We start from the raw sequence: 19,851 nt of genomic DNA, 5'->3' as shown, positions 1-19,851 counted from the left end.
CCTTTCCGTTGGTGTAAGTGAGGTGTTAAAATCCCCCACTATTATTGTTACTGTCAATTTCCTCTTTTATAGCTGTTAGTGGTTGCCTTCTGTATCGAGGTGCTCCTATGTTGGGTGCATATATATTTATAATTGTTATATATTCTTCTTGGATTGATCTGTTGATCATTACATAGTATCCTTCCTTTTCTTTTGTAGCATTCTTTATTTTAAAGTGTATTTCATCTGATATGAGTATTGCTACTCCAGCTTTCTTTTGATTTCCATTTGCATGGAATATTTTTTTCATCCCCTCACTTTCAGTCTGTATGTGTCCCTAGGTCTGAAGTGGGTCTCTTGTAGACAGCATATATATGGGTCTTGTTGTTGCATCCATTCAGCAAGTTTGTGTCTTTTGGTTGGAGCATTTAATCCATTCACATTAAGGTAATTATTGATATGTATGTTCCTATGACTGTTTTCTTAATTGTTTTGGGTTTGTTTTTGTAGGTCCTTTTCTTCTCCTGTGTTTCCCACTTAGAGAAGTTCCTTTAGCATTTGTTGTAGAGCTGGTTTGGTGGTGCTGAATTCTCTTAGCTGTTGCTTGTCTGTAAAGCTTCTGATTTCTCCATCAAATCTGAATGAGATCCTTGCCGGGTAGAGTAATCTTGGTTGTAGGTTCTTCCCTTTCATCACTTTAAGTATATCATGCCACTCCCTTCTGGCTTGTAGAGTTTCTGCTGAGAAATTAGCTGTTAACCTTATGGGAGTTACCTTGTATGTTATTTGTCGTTTTTCCCTTGCTGCCTTCAGTAATTTTTCTTTGTCTTTAATTTTTGCCAATTTGATTAATATGTGTCTTGGCGTGTTTCTCCTTGGGTTTATCCTGTATGGGACTCTCTGCGCTTCCTGGACTTGGGTGGCTATTTCCTTTCCCATGTTAGGGAAGTTTTCGACTATAATCTCTTCAAATATTTTCTTGGGTCCTTTCTCTCTCTCTTCTCCTTCTGGGACCCCTATAATGCAAATGTTGTTGCATTTAATGTTGTCCCAGAGGTCTCTTAGGCTGTCTTCATTTCTTTTCATTCTTTTTTCTTTATTCTGTTCCACAGCAGTGAATTCCACCATTCTGTCTTCCAGGTCACTTATCCGTTCTTCTGCCTCAGTTATTCTGCTATTGATTCCTTCTCGTGTAGTTTTCATTTCAGTTATTGTATCGTTCATCTCTGTTTGTTTGTTCTTTAATTCTTCTAGATCTTTGTTAAACATTCCTTGCATCTTCTTGATCTTTGCCTCCATTCTTTTTCCGAGGTCCTGGATCATCTTTACTATCATTATTCTGAATTCTTTTTTGGAAGGTTGCCTATCTCCACTTCATTTAGTTGTTTTTCTGGGGTTTTACCTTGTTCCTTCATCTGGTACATAGCCTCTGGCTTTTCATCTTGTCTGTCTTTCTGTGAATGTGTTTTTTGTTCCACAGGCTGCAGGATTGTAGTTCTTCTTGCTTCTGCTGTCTGCTCTCTGGTGGATGAGGCTGTCTAAGAGGCTTGTGGAAGTTTCCTGCTGGGAGGGACTGGTGGTGTGTAGAGCTGGCTGTTGCTCTCTTGGACAGAGCACAGTAAAACTTTAATCCGCTTGTCTGCTGATGGGTGGGGCTGGGTTCCCTCCCTGTTGGTTGTTTGGCCTGAGGCGACCCAACACTGGAGCCCACCCGGGCTCTTTGGTAGGGCTAATGGCAGACTCTGGGGGGGCTCAAGCCAAGGAGTACTTCCCAGAACATCTGTTGCCAGTGTCCTTGTCCCTTGGTGAGTCACAGCCACCCCCCACCTCTGCCGATGACCCTCCAACACTTGCAGGTAGGTCTGGTTCAGTCTCCTGTGGGGTCACTGCTCCTTCCCCTGCGTCCCGATGTGCACACTGCTTTGTGTGTGCCCTCCAAGAGTGGAGTCTCTGTTTCCCCGAGTCCTGTTGAAGTCCTGCAATCAAATCCCGCTAGCCTTCAACGTCTGATTCTCTAGGAATTCCTCCTCCCATTGCCAGACCCCCAGGTTGGGAAGCCTGACGTGGGGCTCAGCACCTTCACTCCAGTGGGTGGACTTCTGTGGTCTAAGTGTTCTCCAGTTTGTGAGTCACCCACCCAGCAGTTATGGGATTTGATTTTATTGTGATGGCGCCCCTCCTACCATCTCATTGCAGCTTGTCCTTTGTCTTTGCATGTCGGGTATCTTTTTTGGTGAGCTCCAGTGTCTTCCTGTTGATGAGTTTTCAGCAGTTAGTTGTGATTCTGGTGTTCTCGCAAGAGGGAGTGAGAGCATGTCCTTCTACTCCGCCATCTTGAACCAATGTCCTCCGTTCGTCAGTTTTTCGCTGTGAAATAAGCATCCTTAAAATCACAGTGATTCTTACCACTGAAGACATTTATTATTTCACTCCTGTGTCTTCCTGTGGGTTGCAGCTGTGCTGGGCTGTGCTGGCCTGGGTGGGCTTGGCTTCCGGCCTGCCCCCAACATTTCTTCATTCTTCTTGGACTGGCAGCTACCAACCAAGGGCATATTGTTTGTTTGTTTGTTTTAATAAACAAACAAACTAATTAGTTAATTAATGACTGCATTGGTTCTTCATTGCTGCACGCGGGCTTTCTCTGGTTGCAGTGAGTGGGAGCTATTCTTGGTTGTGGTGCGCGGGCTTCTCATTGCAGTGGCTTCTCTTGTTGCAGAGCTTGGGCTCTAGGCACGCGGGCTTCAGAAGCTGTGGCTCGTGGGTTCTAGAGTGTAGGCTCAGTAGTTATGGTGCATGGGCTTAGTTGCTCCGCAGCATGTAGGATCTTCCCGGACCAGGGATCAAACCCGTGTCCCCCGCATTAGCAGGCAGATCCTTAATCACTGCACCGCTAGGGAAGCCCCAAAATTCTTTCTCAGATGAGTTTGAGGGAGGAACCTTTTAAAGCTTCTGCTTGTGTCATGCCCTCTAACATTCCATTTACCAAATCAAGTGACATCCTCAAGCTCAAAGTGAAAGGGAAGCCATGGTTAGAGTGTGGCATGAAGAATTGAGAACAATAATAGAACAACCTAATCTACCAGAGTACAACTGAGCCTTGAGACTTGAATGCTTGGGTAAAGGAGGCTCTCCCTAGGAAACTCAGAATTAGCAGTGAAGCAGTGAGTATAGTGTCACTGAGGCCAAGTTTACTGAAGGAGGAAGAAGTAAGGTCAGCCATATTAGATGCTGTTAGGAGAAGAACTGAAATCCAGCCATCAGATTTATTGACCTTGATAACTGCAGTTTAGAAATATTTAATGTGGAAGTAGATATGGAGGGCAGATTGGGATGGGTTGTGAATTGTATGGTTTCCAACCTTTGATTTATAATAGCAAAGAAGAAGAAAACAAAAATACAACAAAGCCAGCAATCAGTAACAATGGAACCCCTCAAAAAACGTTGGTATACCATGATAGCATGCATCGGTTAACTTGTAGAAGTCAACAGAAAACTGATATTTATTGAGCTTTTTTACTACTAGCGCGCTTACTTTCACCTTTTTTTTTTTTTTTTTGGTGTTCGGGCCTCTCACTGCTGTGGTCTCTCCCGTTGCGGAGCACAGGCTCTGGACGCGCAGGCTCAGCGGCCATGGCTCATGGGCCCATCCACTCCGCGGCATGTGGGATCCTCCCAGACCAGGGCACGAACCCGTGTCCCCTGCATTGGCAGGCGGACTCTCAACCAGTGCGCCACCAGGGAAGCCCCACTTTCACCTACCTTTAATCATCACAGCACTCCTCTAAAGAATGTAACATTATCTGTACTTCCTAGGTGAGAAATCTGAGGCTCTGAGAGGTTAAGTAATTTTTAGTACGTCACTCAGTGTTCATGCCCAAATGAGTGAAAAGAAATTGTGGCCCAGTTTACAAAGTACTGAATTTTTGACCAACAGCTAACCCCTGACTCTCGAGCAGAAATATTCATTCTTGAGTAAACTATACATACATTTTTCTAACGAGGTATTGACTCCAGTTGAGTCTCCTGTGAGCTGAGGTCAGTCATGTCTGAATCACAGGGCTGGTTTTTGTTCTTGTGCCCCTAGACCTAAATAGGTCCAGGCCTTTCTACCTCCATTCCTATGAGCACTCCAAATCAGCGCTCCTCAAGCTATCTCTGGTCAAAGTTTTTTTCCCCAATAAATTGTGCACTGATACTTTCTAAACTACAATAAAAATGAATTACTAGGAAAATTAATTTAAAAGTACCTACAAATTGCATGCTTCATTTTTCTATTGTCTGTTAATTAAATTCAACAGAACTAAATTTATTGCAGTATATACAAGTTTCAATGTCTGTATTAATGTACTCACAGACCAGTAACAAGTAGTTTGCAAGGGAACACACTTTGAGTAATACTGCACTAAATCTTGCACTTCTAGGTAAAACAGTTCTAAAGACAATGGTGTGCTTGCTTGGGGCTTAGATAAGGGCTGGTACCAGGCAGATTGTAGCCAAGCTGGGTGTCCTAGGTAGATCTCATGCTCATTACCACTCCCACTTTCCTGGAGAGAATAATCCAAAAAGTGGCCCAAATCAAAATTGCATCATACTTAAAAGAGATTCTGAAATCCCACATGATAATTCAGAGAACATATACAAAGTTTAGAGGGTTTTGGTTTTTTTAAAAAAATATTTATTTGGTTGTGCCGAGTCTTCGTGGCAGCAGGCAGGCTACTTAGTTGCTGCATGCATGGGGGATCTAGTTCCCTGACCAGGGATCGAACCCAGGCCCCCTGCATTGGGAGCGCAGAGTCTTATCCACTGTGCCACCAGGGAAGTCCCTTTTTTTTTTTTTTTTAAACTTTTCATGAGTACCATCAATCACTTTACCAGCCAGCATTCTTATTGGGATGTTGATCATGTCATTCTTGTCCTTGATTCCTATCAGGTGCAGATGTGTCTGCTTCCAATATCCGTGCCATTTACATTGCCTAATGGCGTGCATATTAGAGGCTGTAGTACAAATATATCATGCTGAATACAATGTTAGAACCATTTTTTAATATCCATAATTCAAAATAAGAGGCGAAGCCGTTGTTCAGTCTCCCTCATTATAATATCTATCTTCTAAATATTTATCTTTCTAGGTGTTACTTTTCATGGTGTATCCTTCTTATTCCATTTCCAGATTCTATTCCTAGGACCTCAGACTCTCACTGCATGCCTTGAAAGCTGCATTGTCTCCTTAATAATTCTTTGTGTATGACTTTCAACATGCCAGTGTTTTGTCTTGTCTTCCTGTCCTAACAGGCGTAATCTCAGCCTTGATGATTCTTTTCTGTATAGAATTCGGTCCTACTTTATGTATCCTTCCTTGTTTTACGTGATGTTGTCTGTGACAGTCATTTTTGTCCCTTTCTCACCACCTCCCTCAAGTTCTACTCTCTCATACAAGTCTATCCAGTTCTGAAAATTTTTTTACTCTCTTTCAAGGTAATTTTAAAAACTTCCTCATTTATCTTATTGGGTTCTGACCCAAAATTCTCCTACCTGGGCAGTTTTCAGGGTTTGTAGGTGTAATAAATCCCATTGGATGATTGCATGAAGGATGTGCACATGACACCAGGTGCCTAAATGAGAAATTTGATAAGTCTCCAGCTGTATCCTGAAGAGTCAAAGGCGGCAGAAGGGAAGGCTTAGGGGCTTCATAGGAAGTGAACAATATACGGCTCTTTACAACTATACATAGAGAACCATCGAAGGTTTTTGAGCAGGAAGGAAAATGTAAGATTTATCAGGCAATGCTGTACAGGGCCCTTATACAAAGCTTATATTAGCCCAGAGCTTCTAAACCTGAATGCAGTGGGATGCGCTGTTAGAGAGGTGCTTCTGACCCAGGTCTCAGTGTGTTTAAAGTGAGCATTCTTCTCATTTGTTTGTACATCTTCTATTCATCTAGTTTATTCCACTGTTGCCCAGGCCACCCGAACATTGAGCTTTATGATCTTTTTTTTTTTTTCCAGTAGAAGATGTTGAGTTAAAATCATTTCATTTATGAGAATGGTGGGTCCTTCTTTAGAACTTACAATTCAGTTGGATGAGGATATGGTTTCAGCTTCACTTATGAAGTCTTTTATAAGGAATAACTCTGCTTTGTGGCTCTCAGTTATAAGTGATACTTCAATGGGTCCATTTGCTGTTGGACTTAATAGGAAGTGAACATTGTAGGGCTCTGTACAGTCATACATAGAGAACCATTGAAGATATTTGAGCAGGAAGGAAAATAAGATTTATCAGGCAATGCTGTGAGGAATGGGCTAGAATCTTGAGAGAGAAGAGGGGGCTTCCTGCCTGAAGGCTCTCAGAGCAGTCTAGGTGAGAGGAAGGGAGGGTCCGCACAGGGTGGTGGAGGTGAGAATATGCAAATGCTTGTTTAACATAAAAAGTGAGACAAGTTCAAAAAATCTTGTACCTCCTACGAAAAATGAACAGAAGTGAACAAAATGCTCAATCACTTGGTATGGCTGCCAGAGAAGGATGTATGATAGTTACACTTTCTTGAGGTTGAAGTAAAAAGGCCTCCCTCACGTTGGAACCTCATCATCAATGTTGCGACTTCACCTTCCCCACAGTGCTATGACCTGTCAGAGGACAAACCAGAGAAAGGGAGCAGTGGTAGTCATATCTATTTTACCCTCTTTCCCTCTACTACTATGGGAACCCACTCACCTAAGATAAGGAAAAAATATATATATAAACCTTAGGGTTCTGTTACTCTGGTCATTCCCTTTGCATAACATTCTTCTTTGCCTTTTCCCCCCAGTCAGTAGAAAGCACTTGATTAGCTGGTGATTTCTGTCCCTCCTGCTTGAAGTTGAACCACTTTGTTTTTCCTAGAACTGGTTCATAGATGTTGAGCTCCTCGAAAGCAAAGGCTGCATCTTCCTCACCGTTGCTTCTCATCATCCAACTCAGTCTGAGGCATAGTATGCTTAATAAATGTTTGTAAAATTACCTATTGTTAACAAAGCTCTAAGCAGCTTTCAGCTGTTTTAGTTAACTGACTAAAATCTACATGATTTAAATAGGGACTCTAAAAGTTGTATGTATCTTTCAATTTACCTGTGACAGAAACTTTGAAAACTTTGTTTATCCCCTTCAATGTGAAATAGATATTTTAGAAGACAGTGTTCTCAAGGACCTATTTATAATTGACCTAAAACAAGCAGCCTTTCAAATAGATTCTGACTGAAACGTAAAAGAAATTTACGAATTCTAGTATTTCTTACATACTGGAAAAAAAAGTGGAATAAATAATTTGATTCAGTTTGATCGGAATAAATAAATTGATTGGTATCGAGAACAATTAATCCCTGTGTGCAGATGCACTTAAGCAAGTATCCATTTATTTAATGAGTTTTTGTCAAGAGCAAAATTTTAAACTATTTAATAACTAATAATTTTGAGTTATTTAATAATTTTTAGATTATTTTATTAGTGCTCTAAAATTTCCTATCACCCTGATTGGGTAGATCAGATAAACTCTTTTTAACTAATACTTAAAAAAATTATTTTATAGTTAAAATAATCTTTATAAAGATCAAAACTAGTTAGAAGAAAACTTCTACAACAGTCCCTTCTCAACTGTGGTGGTTATTGTTTCTGGACAGTCCTGGGGTTTACAATAAAGAAGCATAAGATCTTAGTGGAAAAATAGAGTTAAAGGGACCAAAACTTGGGTGAACATTATAAACCCTGTACTCACTCTACAATGAATGAGGTGGGGCCCAGAAGGCTGTTTATAAACCCATTTGACCCCAAATGAAAACGGGCAGAACTTTCGGGCTCCGGATGCACGTCCACCTAAAGAGTATTATTTGGTTCCTCAAAGCTTTAAACTAAGTATATCCCTTTCTTACTTGCTAGTAAATGTTCACTTGGGCACACTGAAGATCTCTTGAGGCAGTTTATCCCTGCTGATCTCTCAAGATGTTCCAGGCACTCCTTGGCCTTTGGAATACTGGGCACATTCAAGGAGTCATGAAACTGTAGACCAACCCAAGGGTTGTAACAGAAGTTTTATTATCAACTACTTTGACCTCATATGACCTTTTCATTTTCAAATGCTTTGCTTTTTCATGGGTGAGCATTAAGTTGAGAGGCATTCAATACTGATGACTGAGCAAGTTCCTACGCAACTGTTCTGTCAATTACTTCTCTTTACCTATAACCCAGGGGCAGAATGTTTGAAATGTACGTTGTCTTCTTTTTTATTGAAGTAGAGTTGATTTACAATATTATATTAGTTTTATGTGTACCACATAATGATTCAATATTTTTATAGATTATACTCCATGTAAAGTTATTAAAAATAATGGCTGAATTTCCCTGTGCTGTACAATATATCCTTGTGGATTATTTATTTTATACATGGTAGTTTGTACCTCTTATTCGCCTACCCCTATCTTGCCTCTCCCCCCTTGTCAGTTGTCTTCTTTTAAAATTCATAATCATTACTGTAATCAAATGGTTCATCCTGCGTTCACGTATACATCTCACTACTTTCAATTTTGTTTAAAATTATTTCAACTTTTGTTTCTTCATCTCTTCTTGTTACCACTTTCAACACTCTGGGGATGTTGGGATAATAATCTATATAAAACATTTAAAAACTAAGCTTAACCATGGCAACCAGCAACAGAATGTTCAAATAAGCCCATGGTTAAGAGTTGAATGGCTCCTAGTGATGGGTGACGTTGATCAGCTTTGACCCCAGAGCGTAGTTATGTTTACCTTTGTGCTTGTTTGAGAGTTGAAAGTTCTCAAGTAATTCTTAAGCTTCTGTAATTGTACTGCAGGTTTCCAGTTAATGTCCCTTAGTAGCTAGCAATTTCAGTAAGAAGCTTATAAATTATTTTTGCTTTCTTGTCAGTAATATGCACTTGAAATGGTTCTCTCACCTCCTTGCTTGTCCCTCAACTACATATTTGAGTTCCTATCCAAATTTATGACTTAAGGGACACCAACTCTTCTTTCCAGGGTCTCTTTCCCTCTCCATCCCCTCTTTTTAAAATGTATTTCTCATTGAAGTAACATTGGTTTATAACATTACGTAAGTTTCACGTGTGCAACATTTTATTTCTACTTCTGTGTACATTACAGCGTACTCTCCACCAAAATGTAGTTTCCATCATCTCTCTTTATTCTTAGCTCACCCCCTCTTCACAGACGAGGGAGTGCATTTTTAAAGCTTGAATTTGCTCTTCCTCATGTTTCTTTTTATTTCCCAGGACATCGTGACAGTAACCTGCCAACAGCTTTACCAGCTTTCTGTCTTCTTTCTTGATTCTTCAAATTGCCTAACAGTACATTTCTGTATTCTCAGATTTTGATTTAAGGAGGCCTCCTGATTAAGGAGAAATTAGTCTTTTTAGATTTAACCTATTGTATCAAACTTTTCTAGCTGCTGTATGATTTCCTAGTGTCAGAAACTTAAACTGACTTTATTCCTAACTCCTGAACTTTACTTTTGATGAAGAGAAGTGTAAGTTATACATATAGTCTAAATGTATAGGAAAGGGATAAAAAAAAATCACATGGGTATTGTTTGCTTATATTGTTTAAAGTAAATTTCTAAGGGACAGGTCTTTTATTTATTGCCTTTGGCGTTTACATGCTTTAGATTTTCATAGCGATTTCAGTACATTGGCTAAAAAGCCCCAAAGAATTTAGAGCATGGGCTGTTCCAAGGCAGTCTTTCTCCTACAGCAATATTCATGCATTTGACCTTAGTCTAACAAAGAGATTTATTATCATTGGCCGTTCCTAGCCATTCATTAGTATGTTTGAACTTTGCTGTGCTAGTTCTTATAAACTGAGGCATTTTGGATCGCTTGAGGCTTATAAACCAAGTAAACAATTCTAAGGGTGTTGATGATAACTGACGCGCTAATGTATGGCAGAATGCCGCTACCACTAACATAAAATAGACCAACACACAAATCACGGCTATCACCATGCTCAGAGCTTTCTTCCCATGACCTTTTGGGACTATGTTGTCACATCTATATTGGGTGTTGAACATGCATATATATGAGAGAAAGATAGATAGTACTTTAGTTCTTTATTTCTTAGACATGCAGTAGTGGTTTATGACTTATATTGGGAGTCTGTGGGTGTTTATCACCCGAGCTTGTGAAGACAGTAGTGTCTGTTTATAAATAGTTCTATATATAATAGTCCTTGTTTTTCATTTTTAATCCCTGTGGAAATGAAGCAAAAAGTCCTTGATTCAAGGCTTGATTCTGTAACTGTTTTGTTTTGTGACCCTGTACAAGTTTGTTAGACTCTCATAAATTTAATTTACCCATTTGTAAAATAGAAATAATATCACTTCTCATTGTTGTTGAGAGGATTAAATGAGATAGAATAAGTGAAAGTTCTTTTCAATGTAGAAAACCAGACAGAAATGAAAAGTATTCTTTCTTTGCCTTACCATGATCTTGTTAAAAACCCTTCTTTCTGCTGTCCATCCTTAACCCACACCCAAATAAGACAACCACAAAACCTGATGTTTTCATATGCCTGCCCGGAAGCAGAGGGTACCACATGGCAGAATCTTACTCACTTCACTTAGGCTGTGCTGATCCCAACTCCTACCTGTCCTTAGTCTGTGTGCCTTAGTAAGAGATAAATTTATCTCACTACCTCAGAGCAAGTAGAAGCAGAATAAATGTTCACCTGCACGGGTTCAAACCCCTGCTGTGCCTCTCACTAGCTGTACAGCCTTTGAGAATTACTCAAGGTCTCTGAGCCTCAGTTTCCTCATATAGAAGGTAAGCATAGTCCTGCCTTCTTCTTAGAGTGGATTTCTGAAGGTGATACCTGTGAAGGACCAAAATAAGTGTTTAGCATTTAGTGTATATGGTTAGTAATTTATATGTTATATGGAAAGTTTGGATCCTTCTTTCTTGCAAGTTTCTGGACAGAGGAGATATTGCTAAATATTTTATGATAATTAAGTCAACTTTCATAAAAGGAAGTTTGGGGATTCTTTAAACAGATGGTGACCTGTAATGATAATTGACTTTCTTCTTGTTTGTAATGAAGCAAGTGATAAACATCTTCATTTCCTTTTACCATAGACACACACACACACACACACACACACGCACGCACACGCACACACTTACTTTGCCTGTTTGGTCTTTAGCACAGATGGATATTGTTTCACAATGATAGAAGAAGATGATTCTGGGATGCCTGTGGTCACTTCTGGATGTCTAGGACTAGAAGGCTCAGATTTTCAGTGTCGGGTAAGGAAGATAATTTGATTCTACTTTGTAACCTTTCATTGGCTAGATTTCAAACAGCCAAATTTCAAACAAGATATAACAATTGTTTGGGGGTCTTTTTTTTACTCTCTTGTTTTCAGTAATTTGGAAAATAATTTGAAAATTCGCATTGGGTCAATTCTTCCTTCCTTTAGAAATCAAATATTCATTTTATTTTTGCCGTTAACTTCTGGTTTAGTGACTCATTAGATCATCTTGCTCAAATTCCAGTTTGGTTAATTTCATTAAGCCAAACTTTCTTCCTCAGTTTACGCGACACACGTTGGTTATTACAAATAGAATAGTAATTTTGTTGAAATGCAAAAGTTGCAGTAAGGTAATACATGATGATTTGAAAGAAATTACCTAATACAATACATCAGTTTCACCATGTTTGAATAAAACTATCAGAATTTTAAGTGACTTCTCTAAATAGAATTAATTTACTAGTTTTGGATGGTATGACTTTGAAATTTAGGGGAAACCTATTAATAGCTGTTTGGGTTCGATTTTAGGACACGCCCATTCCTCATCAAAGAAGATCAATTGAATGCTGCACAGAGCGGAATGAGTGTAATAAAGATCTACACCCTACACTGCCTCCACTAAAACACAGAGGTAAGAAGAGGAAGGCTTCCAGGCTGGAAAAGCTTTAGACATAAAGAAAATAAAAACTTGAATTATGCTCTTTTCTAAATGCACCTACCTGTACCATTTTCCACTACTGGGGCAGAGGACTGAGGCAAGATGACATAATGAAACGGTCATTCAAAGACATGTGCAAGGAGTTCTCAGGAAAATAGTTGCATGTGCCTTCACTCTTAAGATTCTTACTTCTGGGCTTCCCTGGTGGTGCAGTGGTTGAGGGTCTGCCTGCCAATGCAGGGGACACGGGTTCATGCCCCGGTCCGGGAAGATTCCCACGTGCCGCGGAGCGGCTGGGCCCATGAGCCATGGCCGCTGAGCCTGCGCGTCCGGAGCCTGTGCTCCGCAACGGGAGAGGCCGCAGCAGTGAGAAGCCCGCGTACCGCAAAAAAAAAAAAAGAAAGAAAAGATTCTTACTTCTTTAACCTGTCTTCATTTCCTTCAGAAAACTACGGTGTCTAGAGCTTGGAGTGGGTTTCAGGAGGATAGAGGAGGGAGATAGTGTTTTCCGTTTACCCCTAAATGTTATTCAGAAGTTACACTTCACTCAAAAACTGCTATTTGGCTACATTCATTTTAAGAATAAGGACCTTTTAAAGGACTAATTCAGATAATTTGCTGGATGGCATTTCCTTTTATTTATGCTAGAGTAACTACTTTTTAGTCAATTCATATGTATTGGTAAAATGGAGAAAATATCTAGAAAGTTTAATTCTAAGACTATACATTTAGTGTTGCTCATTAAAAAAGACACATACTGCATCCCCAAAGACTCCTGGTTAAAAATGGCTCCCATGTTTCCTTTCTTCTTGTTCTCACCATAAAAATAAATGATTTGTAATTGTCATAGAGTCCTAAGTCTTATATAAGTAGCTTAAAATGATTTGTCATGATTGATTTTTATTTCTTGAGAGAGAAAATCTTCCCAACAAAATACAATGGCATTTCTGGGTTTCGATGATAATATTTTATAACATTTGTTCATCCTATAGCCTAGAAAACTCTGTAAGATTGATTCATAATAATTCACATCAAAAATTCACAGACAGATTTTAATTTTGCCAGTCAACATGCTAGGTGTTATGGGTAACAGAAATGGATGAAGAAAGTTCTTTCTCTCAACACATGCACACTAGGTTATGAGAGAGAAACATGGAAATAATTAAATTATACTCAGGCAGGAAAATCTCTGTAGAGTTAGATTATAAAGTGTATTAAGGACACAAAAGAGTGAGTGGCTCACTTTGGGGTGGGAGGATGTCAGAATAGCTTCATAGAAGTGATACCTGAGCAGACTTTAAGGCGGAACAGAAGTTTGCCAAATGGATAAGGCAGGAATAAAAAGTTTAAAAATTAAAGTGGCTGACATAAGCCAAGAATTACGCTAATAACTGTTACATTAATTAACCCATTTGAGCTGTGGGGTATTAGGCTTATTATTCCCCACTTAAAGGTGAGGAGATTGCAGCACACAGAGGTTAATTAACTTTCCCAAGGTTGCACACAGCCCGTGAGTAGCCTGTGACTCTAAACAGAGGCAGTCTAATAAGTGCAGAGGTTTAGTTTGTAATATATGAGAAAGATTTGCAAAAGACAGGCATATGAAACAGCATGGCTGGTTGGAGAAAGTCCCCTAATTCAGTTGTCTGAAGCCTCACAGTTCAAAGTGGGCCTGTGGGTCAGCAGCATCAGCATGGCTTGGAGCTCATTAGAAATGCAGACTCTCAGGCCCCGCCCCAGACTACCAAGCCTGCATTTTTAATGAGATTCCCCAAGTGATTTACATGCACATTAAAGTTTGGGCAACACTTTTGGTAGAAAAACACCTATACGAGGATATAGCTAGCGCCCCTGTGTCTCAGCACGTGAGTTCGACAACACCTCGTTCGAACACAATTCCGCTGACGTCAGGTTGCTGTAAAATTCTAAATGCTTACTTTCAGTTTTTTGTAGTTACTGCCTTGTGAATCAGTTGCAAAAAGTAGGTGATCTGTAGACAACATTTTGAATAGCATCTGTAGACAACACTAATGTGTTGGGAGTGGGGCGGGAGGTGAGTGAGGAGTGCTGGAAATGAAGGCAGTTGTGCCAGAATCGCTTCGCTCAAGGAGAAAAAGGTTTTATTACCTGTAAGTGGAAGAGATGCGTTCTAGCAGTAGCGGTAGGGTTTAGGAAAACTGACTCAAATGCTGCAGTGCACATACTGTCCTGTAGATGGAGCCAGATTCTAGTTAGGACCCGGCAGGCAGGGGAGGATTCTCTGAAGAGGTTGAGTGCTAGGGACTTTTAAAAGCAGAGGAAGTCTCCTAGAGAACTCCGTGAAAAGGCTTTGAAAAGAAGAGTAGTAGTATTGGGAAGACAAGTCCTTGGTCAGGGCAGTAAGGGAAAGAGGATGTTACTGTGGCTGGTGGATTATGTTGAGGGTTATACAAGGTGACGGACTTGGGGGGAGTTGAGTGGCTGTAGGGTTTACCATTTTGAACTCTGAGGATCCCAGGTAGTGCCTGGGTGAGGTCTCTGCAGATTCCACCTCACCATTTTGGCACAGTCGTTTTGGGGTCCAGTAAAAGTCACTGCAGGCTGTGGTCTGAGAGCACTGGTCTTTCTTACACAAATATACCACAGAGCTGCTGCCTTTCTTGTTTTTGCCTCTACCATATATACACATGGGCAGCATTTTTTTTTGGAAGTGGACTATACATGTTTACTGAGTATCAGTAATGCATTGGTCAGAAATATTTGCATTGCAGCCATATTGGATATATGTCTTTATATAGTCATATTGGAGATAGGTATATTTATGTTTTGGTATAAAACCCCAAATAAAGAACAGGGATGTTAAAGAGACATGGAACCATCTTATTTTGATATTTTTAACTTTAGCTGTTGTTTTTATACTTACGACCAACCCTAACTTTTGTGGAGCCGGGGCAATGGTATAAATGGAAGTCCACATACCATTTACCTAATTATTTAAAACTCATAAACCAATGTAGAAGACTGGTAAATAAAATACTTTCTGTTAACCAAACTTAACAAGAATATTTTCATAGTGATGGGGAACACCAGCTTGGCATTCAGAATGCTTGAACTACTTAGACTTATTCATTCCAGTGTGGGAGTGGGAGTGATTGGGAGCCCCGTTCTTGGTTCTGTCTGGTACTGGGAGAGGTCTCTCATGCATGCAGCTGGACACCTGTTTTGTGTCTGTCTCAGCCTGTTGGCAGTGATACTGTCGGCTGGGAAAGTCTGAATCACTTACCGGGGTCCATACCACTGTGGCAGCCCCCATAGATGTTTGTCTGACTGGAGCTAATGTTGTGGCTAGACTGACCCCTGTGGTTCTTATTATCTAAAATGCACCTCAGCAGCCACTGTCAGAGAAATCTGAAAGATAAGATGTATTATTTGCAAGAACCAGAGGGTACACAGCACACCTGAGGGCCACACAGCAAGGTCACAGGCATGGGGGGGTGGGGACCTGGGGTTCTCCCTTTACTGGGGTCAAAGGTGGGGTGCCTAGGGTTTCACAGTTTCTCTTTTTATTGGCAAATTAATTAATTTTGAAAGTTGAGTTATGACTGAAATATAACATGATATTAGTTTCAGGTGTATAACGTAATGACCTGATATTTGTATATGTTGCAAAAATCATCACCACAGTAAGTCTAGCTAACATTTGTCACCATACACGGTTACAGAAATATTGGCAAGTTTAAAACGTAAGAGTGGGAATTAGGGCACGGGAAGGGAAAAGCAGAATTATTCAAGCAGTCAGTTATCCAGGGAACTTCACGGGTGGGGTGACCTGCTTTCTTATCTAGTTGTTTTACCAGTAGTGTGTCATACAGCTGGCAATGTGCTTATTTGAGATAGAGGTCTTTGCAACAGATGCCTCAGTAAGCAGAAGCTTAATGTCAGGCACCCACATTACAACACCCCAGCCCTCTGGTTTACGCTCTGCCCACATGTCTTGCCCCAGACACCCCTTGGCCACTGCTAGGTCACCCCTCAGGCCTTTGGGTAAGTACACCAGCTCCTTGGTCCACCCTCAGGGAGACAGGGGGCCTCATAGTTTCCAGACACAGGCCTGGGGCCATTTAGGTAGAATTCCAGACTTTGGGGCAACGGCCAGTGTTTTAAATGGAGAGCAGGATGGGACAGATTCTGGGTGGACACATTGCCTGTGTTCTGCAGACCACTGCTCAGTGGGAAGGGGTCCAGTTAAAGGGAGCCGGAGCAGGACCCTCTAAAGCTCAGAGCCTAGGTAACTGTGAATGGAGTGCTTACTTACTGTGGCTCTTTTCTAAGTACTTTACGTACACTGACTCATTTAATCCTCATAACAGCTCAGTAGAGAAAACACCATTAGCATCACCCCAATTTCTCAGACATGCAGCTAAGGAATAGTGAGGTCAAGTACTGTGTGGAGGTTACACAGCTAAAGTAAGTACTGGAGATGGGAAATCGGCCTATGACCTCATCTCCCTGAATTGTCTATAAAGAGCCTTAAATGACATTCTCAAAAAAAGAAAAAAGCGTTTATGTATCTAAGAGTTAGAAGACTCTAAGTAAGTAGTGGTTAGCCATGTCACAAAATAATCAATAAACAAGATGATTACTTTGAAGCCTCCTGTTTATTATGTTTGCACAATTAGCATTTTCTCCATTCTTAGAATATGGTGTTAGAGGGTTGCTCCCTCTCTCTCTCTTGCACACACACTCTCTCTCCGCTCCTCCTCTCCCGTCCTCTTCCTTCTAATTTATCATTTATTAAGGCCCACTTACGGGCTTCCCTGGTGGCGCAGTGGCTGAGAGTCCGCCTACCGATGCAGGGAACACGGGTTCGTGCCCCGGTCCGGGAAGATCCCACATGCCGCGGAGCGGCTGGGCCTGTGAGCCATGGCCGCTGAGCCTGCGCGTCCGGAGCCTGTGCTCTGCAATGGGAGAGGCCACAGCGGTGAGAGGCCCGCGTACCGCAAAAAAAAAAAAAGGCCCACTTACGTATTAATACTAGGCTAGTGGTTTTCAAACTTAGGTGCATCAGAATCACCTGGGGGGCTTATTAAAACACGGATTACTGGCCCCCACCTAGAGTTTCTGATTCAGTAGATCTGAGTGGACCCCAATGATCTGCCTTTCTAAGGAGTTTCCAGGTGATACTGATGATGTTGGTCCAGAGACCACACTTTGAGACCCCTGGGCTAGGCGTTGCCTGATAGTTTGTTACATATTATTATAGTAGACTTCCTATAAACCTATGTGTCAAACTAGTACAAAGCAGACACTGTATTATTAAAAGATGAGAGGGTTAAAAAATCCAGCTCACCAATTTGTTGTTGTTGTTCTTTTTTTCTTAATAGTAGCTTTTCTGAAAAAGTTAAATGATTAACCTTATCTCAAAACATCTGTATTACGAGGTGCTAAATAATAACAGGCTTAGGTGAGGTTCTGTTATTAGACCTCAGAGAAGTACTAAGCATAGGGGTAGATACCTACAAATAAATTGTCTTATTAAAAAATAAACAAGAAAACCTTTTCTACTGATCCAGAGTTTTTTCACTTTTTTTTCCAACTTAGATGCATTTAGCAGGAAATTAGAGATACAAAATCACATCCAACAAATATTTATCAATGTGTATTTAGATCCTTGAAATTTTATTTGTCATCTTCTGTTTCAAAAAAAGATGATGAAGAGTGACCAGAAAGCAGCGGAAATTCTTTTATGAATATTAGTTTTCCTTTTGCTTTGCTTATTCCATTTCAGCACCAGCAAAGCAGAATATCCTGGGACAATATTCTTTCTCCTGAAAGAAGAAATATGAAAAGTAATTAGATCAAATGCAGCACCTTCATTATAAACAATAAAATATGATTCGGGAAGCCCAGTCACACTGCAGCTGGTGCAAAGAGGAGGGAGACATGTCTGTTTTGATGGAGAGGCTTGTAGGGAGAAGTCGTGGTGCCCTGGTGTCTGGCTTCCGCCTGCAGAATTAGTGATGAAGGGGCACTGAGATGCTGTAAGGGATGATGTATGGTTCCAGCGTCACATGGTTTGACCAAGATATTGTGAGTTAAATGTTCTCTTGAAATGGTGTGTAGGCAAGAGAATTTGATGAGGTTTTTTTCCTCCTCCCAAATTACTTATTATTACTTATTTTTGTTTAATTTTTTTTTTCAAATGAGCACTTAAAGAAGTGAAAGACTGGTGTTGAAATGAACAGAAGCCCTTTGCTTTATTAAATGGGATCCTTAAATTTGACTTTTACAAGAGCAAATAAAGTTCATATAATTTTTTGGAATACGTATAGTTTGTGTGTTTAAATATGGGAATTACTAATATACGCTACATGTATACTTCATGGAAAATGTATCCGAAACAACTGTTTCTGTTTTGAAATAGGGTAATTTCAATGTAGTTTAAGTAAAATTATAATACAGGATTTCCAAAGCTAAACTTTATCTTATTATTTTTTTTCTTACTCCACTAAAAAATATATTCTGATCAGTTTACAGATTTGTTTAAAAATGCTATTGCTTAGCTTCGGGTATTGCCAATTACAAATTAAACTCAATAGGTAACAGGTATTTAATCAGTGAAACCGTCTCCCATATTCTCTATAACACAGATACGTTGAATATATGATACCATCTAGAATGCAAAGGTCAGTTGCAGAATTTTCCTTCTGACACATATATTATGCTTGTGGCAGTATAAACCGGTACATGAGTCTGAGCCGAATTCCTGGCCAGGGAATAGCTCTTAACATTTCTGGAAATGTGCAGCTTCTGACTATTTTGGAAATTCTGGTTAACTTTGTATTTGGGATAGGTGAAAGAAATTTATAAATAATTAGACTTTTCCTTTCTCACTGAACACAGTAATCTGGATATAACAGTTCTGTCTTAACTTCCTTTGTTACCAGAAAATATAATGCTAAATCTTTTTCTGCAGGAAAGTAACTGGAATATTATGTCTTTGTTCTTATAGTGAATTTAATTCTAGATGTTACTGTGAGATGACATCCCAATATATGATGAAGGTAAATTACAGTATTGTTTGTTGACTAAAATCCTCTGACAAGAATATGCTTTTCAGGCACTTTGTGCTCTATTAATAGAAAGATGTCTCCAATTTATCTGTGGTTATAACACTGAGAGCACATATAAAGATGTCTTTGGGCCATCGTATTTCCAAGACTCTTTCTAGCAATATGGTTTTTTATTTCCTATTGCAATTATGAGCGATCGTCTAGCCTTACAGAAACAGTCCTGGCATTTTAAGCAGTTGCAAACCAGTTAATTATGAGAGGAGACAAGTAATGACAGAATGCCGTTTTGTTAGGAAACCATTGGTGATTCTTACTTGCCTCTCAGAGTGAACCAGACTTCCCTAGAGAGTTCTCCATTCTGCTTCCCTGAGCAGTTGGAGTGACAGCCAGGTAGAAATCTGCTGGCCTAGAGAGAACTGTGGGCTCTGTTCTTTTCCTGATATGTATCTGGAAGTGTTCGCTTTCCAAGACTCTGGCAGTGACTTGAATGTTTACATTGTTAATGCTCTGAGCACAGGTAATGGCAGATTAAAACATGACAGGCACGACCAACAGAAACAAAAGGCATATTGATAAGGCTCACTATTTATGACAAAAGACAAGCAGGCAGTAGGGGATAGGTTTATTGGGGCAAAGAAAAGGAAAGTGGAAAGGTAATGCTAGCCTTTAAAAAAAGTGCTTGATGGTAAGGAGAAAATCCCTTAGCTTCTTTCTGGCCTCATTGCTCTCATAAATCAGAAATCTAATATGGTGAGTAATAAATACACTGTTCTTGGCCTTCCCTGGTGGCGCAGTGCTTGAGAGTCCGCCTCCCGATGCAGGGGACACGGGTTCGTGCCCCGGTCGGGGAAGATCCCACA

General features: G+C 40.2%; 1 protein-coding gene across 6 annotated transcripts in view; it reads left to right on the top strand.

Annotated features, from left to right (window-relative positions):
• Positions 1 to 19,851, top strand: part of BMPR1B (bone morphogenetic protein receptor type 1B) — a 221,796-nt gene that overhangs the window by 161,971 nt on the left and 39,974 nt on the right. For all 6 annotated transcript variants that reach the window (XM_024736109.1, XM_024736110.1, XM_024736111.1 and 3 more), the window contains 2 exons: positions 11,174 to 11,276; positions 11,810 to 11,912. In XM_024736109.1, coding sequence (XP_024591877.1) covers positions 11,174 to 11,276; positions 11,810 to 11,912 — 206 coding nt within the window. The remainder of the gene's footprint in view (positions 1 to 11,173; positions 11,277 to 11,809; positions 11,913 to 19,851) is intronic.

Source organism: Neophocaena asiaeorientalis, unplaced genomic scaffold, assembly GCF_003031525.2.
Source record: "Neophocaena asiaeorientalis asiaeorientalis breed wild unplaced genomic scaffold, Neophocaena_asiaeorientalis_V1.1 scaffold7, whole genome shotgun sequence".
NCBI lineage: Eukaryota > Metazoa > Chordata > Mammalia > Artiodactyla > Phocoenidae > Neophocaena > Neophocaena asiaeorientalis.
This window is presented reverse-complemented; position numbering and strand designations above follow the sequence as displayed.